Genomic DNA, 9,089 nt, shown 5'->3' with positions numbered 1-9,089 from the left:
TCGAAGATAGCACAATAACAGAAAGGCGAGATATCCGTGACTGGTCGAGGATCATGACATAAATCTAGGAACGGATCAAATTAGAAATGGTTAATTAGCTAATCATGGAATTTCCTTCTGTAATTAGAATTATACCCTACGTGGAATTCCTCTACTATTTAAAGGGGGGGTTCTAATCATTTGTAAGACAAATTGTTCATAGATATCAAAGCAATATAATTCTCTTTCTCGTTTATACTATTGTTCATCAGCTTGTTATAATTTAATTATTCTTACATCAACCAGTTCGAGGGTATCCAAACTCGAGGGTTGAGTTCCATTCTAACATTGGTTTGCTTTACTTTATAATTCATTTATGTTATTAATCTTTATATTTATCAATTGGTATTAAGTGAAATCACGTGTCCTTAGAACCACATTATAAGTTTAATTGTTATCCAATTTTAAGGGTAAACAACTATATGATCTATCTCTTGTTGCCGAATAAGGAAATACTTGATATTCTTGATAATTAATTTTCAAGTAACTATCTTATATATGTTAAAACCAGTGTTTTAAAAGGCATTTCTGGGACTCACCCGGGGCACTTGCAAAACGCCCTGGGACTCATGTATGTGGCTTAGTTCTGTGAGGCTTTCGCCCTAAGTGCCCTACCGTGCGTCCTAAACATGCCTAACGCCCAACGCTCGGGGTTCGCCTAACAGTTCTAACGCAAATCACGTGTCGAATTTCCTAATTAATATCGTTGATCTTCAAAATTCTTTAACAAATTAATGATAAAAGTTCTATTCATTGACAGAATTATGAAGATTGAGCATAACTCTAATAATGAGATGAGACATAGTATTGCGAATTTATATCTTCACTTGTTATTGGTCATGTTTTAGTTCATTTGTCCCTCTTTGTTATACACTTTTATTAATTTAATATCTTAAACTAATTTGTATTTATTCATGAAGGAGTAATATTTTAATTATCGTACTAATAAGATTTTATTAATTATTTACTTTTAGGAAGGTAAAATATGGAATTTGATCATTTTTTAAAAGAAATTATAAGTTTTTAATTAATTGAAAGTTAAAGACGTTATACGTGATTTGTATGCATTAGTTATACTTAAGAATCATTCTTAGATATTTTTTTCTATGAGTTCCTTTAATTTTCTTTCAATTTTTAACTTTTAATTTATAAATTAATTTTTTTAAAGATCCATGGGGCTTACGCCTCCCTCCCCCGCCTCCACGCTTACGCCTCACCCCATATCAAGTAAAACACCCCGCCTCACGCCCCCGTCTTTTAAAATATTGCTTGTAAGTAGTGTATAATATATATAGTTTTCTTCAATTTTTATTCAATTTTACCTGTTTATAAATATTTACTATCATTATATTATTTTATAAAATATTACAAATTAAATACCTATGGGGCTTATGCCCCGTGTCTCGGGTCTTACGCATCGCTGAGATATATGTAAAACGCCTTATCTTACGCCCACGCTGTTTAAAACACTGGTTAAAAGGTAAAACAAAGAAGTACACTTTGAACATAGTCGTTTTAAAAAATTGGTCAACAATAAAACTCTAAAGTTAATTCCCGTTTGGTTTGAATATTGAAATTGTTTCTGAATTTTTGGATATGAGATTACTCGATATTATATATTATTAATTTTCAGAAAATATAGTAATTTTCAACAAAATAAAATTGGTATTTAAAGATTTTAATAAAATTCGGAAGTAGTCCAAAACCAAACAAGATTTTAACAATAATGAAATCCGGTAAAATAAAAGGATAAATTCTACTCACTCCCTCGTCTCATGTTATCTGTAATAATTTTTTTGTACATGTCCCTTAAGAAAAATTAATTTTGATGAGATTTTGACTACTTTAACCTTATTTATATATTAATATTTAATTTTTCTTTATTGGAATTTGAACAAAGTTATCCATTCATAAATGAGTTGTTTGCATTATAATTATTACTAAGGATAGAAAAAAAAATTATTAATTATATTTTGAACTTCTAAAATTGATTAATAGTTTGCGATAACTATTTTGAGACAACTATTTTTATTGATTAATAATTTGCTATAACTATTTTGACACAACTATTTTTTGGTAAGCACGGCCGTTAATACGATCCGATCAAATTCAAGGTATTAGTCGTGTTGCCAAACAAAGTTAATATCCTCGATTTCGTCTAATTCCCCGTTCACTGCGTTAGCGTAATTAAGTTCTCCAGTTTAGGAGCGAAACTCGAACTGTACTCTTAGGGTTCATAACTTCCCTCGTCTCCTCGATCAATCGCGGCGTTTTGAAAGCCTAAACTAAAGAGGAATCATCAATCATGAATTGTGAAGTTTGCCAGCTAAAAGAACTTGTAAGTTTCTGCTTTTGTTTTGTGCATATATGAATTCCGAGTTTCTTTTTTGAGTTTGATCATAGTTCATAGTTTTATTTTTCGTTTTTTTTTGGGCTGAAGGATGTGGAGCATTTTGAGATACGAGAAGTCCTCCGATGTGAGTTCTGTTCCTTAAATCGTGGCTGCTTTATTTGTGATGGCCTTATTGCATGTGCAATTAGGGCATTAGGATGGATAAACATTGATAAACTTTCAGCTCATAGCTTATTGACTTGTTTGACTAAACTTGGTATATGATGCTAGGCTTATTGATTGATCTCAGTCTCAGCATTGGCTTTTATTGGTTAGTTTTTTTTTGTCTAATCTAGACTTGGGCGACAAATTTCTATCCAGAAAGACAATCGGGAATTACACATTGGTTGTTCTTGTTCCTGTTGAAGATGGAATTTTTCTTTTTGATTTGGAAGTATTAGATGGTAGAAAGTTATCAACTGTCACCCATCTACGGCTATCTAAGTCTTGGTGGGCAGAGTTACCCGATACTTGCAGGTATTCGGTGAAATACCCGGACACCACCGTCATTGAAAAAAGTCATGAACCGTCAGATATCCATACTCTTGATTCCCAAATACCATCAAGTCAAAACTGAAGTACTATAGAAAGTCGGAGGACTAAAATGGATTAATCCATGAAAATTATATACCACAAATTGACTTAGAAAAGAACAATAAAAAAAAGTTGACTTAGATAAGATCATTAGTTGTACAACATACATATTACAGTCTAAATGTAGTTGCATATGTTGATGAATAACTAAACATACTGTTTAAATTTTCACATTGTTCATGTGTTCTAAGAAGATGTTTTCTGAATATCTTGTCGACTGCGGTTTTGACATTCACATTTCGTGATTTTGTTTCTTTGCTATTTTGAGGTCAGTTCCTCCTAGATTTCATCATTCAATGATTGCAATCTTAGAATTTCTAACAATTTTGACTGTAGTATTGATACAGTATGCATCTCTATCCCAAATAATAGAAAGGTGAATTGCAGGTATTTTTCATACAATTATGTTCCACAGAGCATTAGGCCTGCTGCGGCCGAAGGATGTTGATTCAGAACTCTTTGACATTATCTATGTAAGTGATAAATTCTTATAGTATTAGATTGGTGGGGTTTAATTCTTTTTCTTTTTAAATCAGTGTGGTTTCTTAAAAAAATAGAACAAGCTATTGTGACATGAGGATTCTTGATTGATTCAAAGACGAGACATGAGATGTGGATATGACATCATGACCTTTGAAAAGGACAGGGCGACATCTATGCTTGATGTTAGAAGCTAAGATATTTTAAATTTTTTAGATAAGGCAAATTAACAGTCAAACTAACTATTGGCTATAGTGAGATATGCTTATAGCGGCACAGTGAACTAGATGGAAATTAATGTAAGTTTAGTACCGAAAGGGAGTTCCTTCAAATTATGATAGCTTAGAGGAGAGGTTGGTGTAATACTATAATGTACCATGTGTTTTTTGTTTTTCCTTTCCCTATTTTTTTGGGGATCACGTATGGTGGAAGCAATAAGTTTCTGATTTACTACTCTACGGTATAGTCTTGATTTATTGTTCTTTCATGTTATGTTATGTAGACACAGTGTGGTGATGCGGAGGTTGAAAAGAAAATTGAAGAGAAGATTACCCAATTCATTGATAGGGTTGAGAAGCATCCTAACAGGAAAAATCAGGTTAGTGGTTGCAGTTTGTTTCTGTAGGTGATGATCGTTTTTTTTGGCCAATGGCCATTCACTTTCCTACTTTATAGTTCTGTTCAATGTTTACGTATTAAGATAGCGATTTCTTTTTCTTAAATATGCTCTTTAGTCATGAGAATTTCTCGTGATTTCTGGTTGTTTTTTTGTTTCTTACTGTTTGGTACTATTGTATGTTGTGATTTTCTCAGGATATTGTTGCATGTAACCTTTTGACTATGTATAAGTATCTTGTGAAATTCTAATCACTAGTGAAATCAGTGCTGGTCTAAATATCTAATGGAACTTTTTGTTGTAACATCAACATACATATTTCTGTAACTGGATGGAGAAAATATGCAGATTTGCCTATCCTTTTATGAAGTCAAAAACAAACAAGCCTCATGGTTCACCAACAAAGTTGAACGTTTCTACTGGGAATACTGGTACATAAATTTAAATGTGGCTCATCATCCGAAAGGTCATTCTGGCAAGTCCAATCTCTCAAAAGTAGTTGATCCAGGAGGTACCACCGTTTATCTTTTCCCTTTTTTTTGAACATTTTTGCCATACAGTTTTATAACTTGTTCATTAGTCAGTTTTGTAAAGGGAAGTATAACCTTTTTTGCAGAGAGTGCTTCTGAAGAGAGGAATGCCCGACGCACAGTGTTAGAGTCATCTCTTCGTGAAGTTATGTTTCAGATAATAAAATTTGTAAATGAAAAAAAGGACCATATTCCTGCAATACCAAATCTTGAGTGTGTCACATTTCCTTATGAGATCTCTATCTCAAGGTAATTTCCCCCCTTTCTCTAAGTTGTGAACATTTAATTAAGTTCTGTTACTAATCATAGATCTGTATACAAGTTGTTTGCTACTATTGACTTCCAACTATCACTCGCTTGGTTTTTTGTTTTTAATTTTCTGATTTTTATTGATAGGAATTCTGAAATGCATTTGTTTTCCTTGAGTTTCTTCCTGAATGTGAGAAGTTATAATCTGCTTTGGTAGTGCAATTTGGTATTTATTCTCTGTTTTCAATTATTTGACATTAGAAGTAGGTTATCATCATCTTACCTTCTCAAAAAAAAAAGTGGGTTATCAGCTTCTACGAATAAAAGTTCTCTCTGGAAAAAAAATCTACCAAGTCCTTAACATGATATATGTATGTAGATGTATATGTGCATGTGTATATGTATACGTATCTTTTTAATCTTCACATCTGTGGGGTTAATCAACCTAAGGCATCATTCTGGGGGAAAGAAGAAAGAAAGAGTGGAATAGGCTTCTGACAACTAGTTATATTGTCTAGCCTAGGGGTGTCAATGGATATTCGGAAACCGACTAAACCGACCAAACCGTACCGCACCGAACCGTTTTTTAGGTTTCTTTTAAAGAAACCGTAGGTTTTTATATAAATCTATAACCGCACCGATAATTAGGGTAGGTTTTTTATTTTATAAAAATAAACCGAAAAAATACCGAACCGTACCGAATAAATTTTACATGTGAAAAATATATTCATATAGTAAGTTTAAAACTAATAAAGTATTAAATTTTTCATTGGGTCTTGGAATTATGAAAACTGTTACAAGCCAATAAGTAATTAAACTCAAAATACTAATTCCTAAAACCTATTATGCTACTTCTACTTAAAACTAAGGACCTGTTTGGCCATGAGTTTTGCCAAAATAAATTTGGGATTTATTTGGCAAACACATGTTTGGCCATAGATTTTTCCCACATTTTGGCAAAATCCCAAATCCCAAATCCCAAAATCACCTCAATTGCTGATTTTGGGCCAAAACATGACCATTACATTTTTAAATTTTTTTAAATATTACCTCAAACTTTTATAATTTGTAAAAGAGCCCACATTAATTACGACCAACTAAATATTTGATGAATATGCTCCCTTATCAGCTCAATCCTTTGTGCATCTTACTTTTGCTTCAGATTTGTAGGCTAAATGGCTTTCTGAACACTCATATCAGTTAGCTTTTCTTTTTAATTAGGAGCCGCAATTCTCTAATGGGATTTCACTGTAATTAATTATTTATATAGTTCATTATAAAAATGATAATTTTGTACCAAACTTATTTATGTTCAGGGCTATGGTTTGCGATAATGATACTATTGGGTATTTGTGATAGTTTTTAGAACTTGTGGATATAAGTCATGTTTCATGTTTTTTCAAATAAAAAGTGAAATATGTTTTGAAAAACCATGTCCAAATGCATTTTCATCTTCCAACCAAACTTCACCCAAATCATATTTTTCAAAACAAATTTGGGAATCTATGGTCAAACGCTAGCTTTATTTCGAAATTTTTCATTTGTTTTCCCTTTTTATTGTGGATACTAAGGCACCGTTTGGCAATAGATTTTGCCAAAATAAATTTGGATTTTATTTGGCAAACACATGTTTGGTCATAGATTTTGCCTACATTTTGGCAAAATTCAAAATCCCAAAACCAGCGCCAAAATATCACTATTACATTTTTAAAAATTGCCCCAAACTTTTGTATTTTATAAAAAAGCCCACCATTTATTATTTTGTAACAATGTTGCTTCGTCTTCTCGGTCACCTGATAGTGTATCATGTAGTTCATTATAAAAATGATAATTTTGTATTAAATTTATTTATGTTCAGGACTATGGTTTGCGATAATATAATGAATGTTATTGATAATGGTACTATTGGGTATTTGTGATAGTTTTTAGAACTTGTGGGTATAAGTCATGTTTCATGTTTTTTCAAAATAAATTTGGGAAATATGTTTTGAAAACTGATGTCCAAACACATTTTCATCTTCAAACCAAACTTCACCAAAATCAGATTTTTCAGAACAAATTTGGGAATCTATGGCCAAACGCTAGCTAAGTTATTTCAAGTATCTTCATTAGCAAGACCCAAAGTATTCTAGCGATTATGAGTAGCAAACTACAATGTATTGAATATGTTTTCTTTCATATAATTTAGATTTATGTTTTTGAATATTTAATCTTCAATAGACTTTATTCTTGAGTCCCGGTTTGGTTAATATCTTTCCACTCGTGTGATTTATATTTTCTTTGCCGTTGCTTGATTTCTTTTACGTTGTTGTAGAATAGTTGATGGATCTATAAACTAGCCATCTTTCATTTTTTTAATTCATCACCCTTTAAACAGTAAAAATGTCTAGAGAGTTTTGCTAAGTCCTATAAAAGAACGTATGCTATTGCATTCTACTTCTACTAGTGAATTTTACATGATATTTAAAAAAATACCGAAAATTAACCGAACCGTACCAATACCGAAGAAAAACCGACATGATTGGGACGGTTTCGAAAAGTCTAATTTTGGTTATACATAATAGAATAACCGAAAAATTGGTATGGTACAAATTTTATAAAATAACCGGCCTAATCGAACCATTGACACTCTAGCCTATGTTAGTCTCCTCTCCTCCTACTTCTACCTTAAATTGATATCAGTGACAGTTTGTTGAGTAGCCAGTTATTTCTGTGTCTGATAACCTGCATGACAATTTTGGCTAATAATGTTCCTTCTATACATGTGATATTCTTTTTCTCATATATGCTCATTTGTACAAGTAATGCACTTACATCTGCCACTTAGATGGGTCTAGTACTCTGATCAGTTTCTTCCTTCTACGTCAATTTTGTCCCTTCTGCTTCTAATGGCTGGTCAATAACCTTTTTTTTTCTGGTGGAAGTTTTGGGTGTTCTTGTGGAGTCAAATGCTTGACATGACTCCTAAATCTTTTGTGTGAGGAAAAGTAGATTGGAAATGGACCACTAATTACAATTGAGAACCAAACTAAGCGCCCTAGGATTCTGGTTTGACTCAGTCATTTGAATGTTGTGGTTATCTTTCCACATGTATGTACATATATAGAGGATAAATTATACTTGACCTTACGTTATATCACGCACAAGACATCTTATTTAGCTGATTAGACTATGGTGCATGTTAATCTCTCTGACCATAAGTTCTACCATTATAAGACTGGCAATGGCATCAAATTATTGTTAAGGACTCCCCAAATTGATGACATCAGAAGATCTCCACTCTTTATGAAGAAAGAAAAAAAGGGTTTAGGATGACAATAAAGAAATAAGAATATATAAGATAAATTGAAGTGGCATATTTGTCAGAAAGTTCATGATTGTAAATAAGTATTGTTCTTGCCGAAGCCCTTTATTGTGGGAGGTTATTGTAATTCTGGAAGTTAGAGGATAGCTTTCTGTACTGGAACAAGCTAGCTCAAAGTAGTACTATTTAACTTACACCTACATAAATATGTAGCTTTATTTAAAAGAAACTTGACATGTATCACATTCCAGCTAAGTTTTGTGTTGCCTTCTTTAGTTCATCAGATTCTGCTTTTGGAATGGATGTGATCAGGAGAATGCTGCAGACTGGGCATCCAACTATGCTCAGCTGATCGGAAATCTCCTGAGGGGAGACCAATCTTCTCTGTATCCCCTTCATTAAGAGGTAAAATGGTTGTTAATCCAACGTCTGGCAATGTGAATATTTCGGGCCAAAGTCTGAGTATGTGTGCGATCTAGTGGCCAAGGAGTCGCACAACTGAAAGAAATTGAAGCTACGTGTACATATTTGCGTAGTCTGCTAATGTTTTATCTTGTTTTGTTTCATGTTTCTTATCATAGTAAACAAAGTATATAGCTGAATATTATTACAAGATCAATCTAATTAAATTTGTTTACTCTGCAGCAGTAGTCTCTGTGTGTGTCTGCCTTGTTCGTATACCCTATTTTTTTTTACCACCAGCTGACTTGATCTCTGAAGCAGCCTGGGTTGTCGAATTTTGAGCCTTTATCCCTTTGGTGGTGGTTGTTTATTGTTGTTGCCTGTGGTTTCTGTTCGCTGCATCCTGTTTAGTTTCTTTCTACTATGACCGATGCTTCCTGGCATGCCATAGGTGCCCGCTTAAATTTCTGTTTTTACTCCATA

General features: G+C 32.8%; 1 protein-coding gene across 2 annotated transcripts; it reads left to right on the top strand.

Moving 5' to 3' along the window:
- Window positions 1-2,117: 2,117 nt before the first annotated feature.
- Window positions 2,118-8,841, top strand: LOC107796399 (autophagy-related protein 101-like). 2 transcript variants are annotated; one of them, XM_016619158.2, is made up of 7 exons: window positions 2,118-2,377; window positions 2,480-2,516; window positions 3,413-3,498; window positions 4,008-4,103; window positions 4,470-4,632; window positions 4,738-4,900; window positions 8,481-8,841. In XM_016619158.2, exons 1-7 carry the CDS (start codon window positions 2,345-2,347, stop codon window positions 8,554-8,556), a joined length of 654 nt encoding a protein of 217 aa, XP_016474644.1. In that variant the 5' UTR covers window positions 2,118-2,344; the 3' UTR covers window positions 8,557-8,841. The 2 variants fall into 2 exon arrangements, with proteins under 2 accessions (XP_016474644.1, XP_016474651.1); XM_016619165.2 differs by lacking the exon at window positions 2,480-2,516 and having other exon boundaries at window positions 2,139-2,377.
- Window positions 8,842-9,089: the final 248 nt, after the last annotated feature.

Source organism: Nicotiana tabacum, chromosome 17, assembly GCF_000715075.1.
Source record: "Nicotiana tabacum cultivar K326 chromosome 17, ASM71507v2, whole genome shotgun sequence".
NCBI classification, from domain to species: Eukaryota; Viridiplantae; Streptophyta; class Magnoliopsida; order Solanales; family Solanaceae; genus Nicotiana; species Nicotiana tabacum.
This window is presented reverse-complemented; position numbering and strand designations above follow the sequence as displayed.

Coding starts and splice junctions, on each gene's coding strand:
- LOC107796399 (XM_016619158.2), top strand. CDS start 2,345: ATGAATTGTGAAGTTTGCCAGCTAAAAGAACTT. Junction 2,517..3,412: donor GATACGAGAAGTCCTCCGAT/GTGAGTTCTGTT, acceptor GGTGAATTGCAG/GTATTTTTCATACAATTATG. Junction 4,104..4,469: donor ATCCTAACAGGAAAAATCAG/GTTAGTGGTTGC, acceptor GAAAATATGCAG/ATTTGCCTATCCTTTTATGA.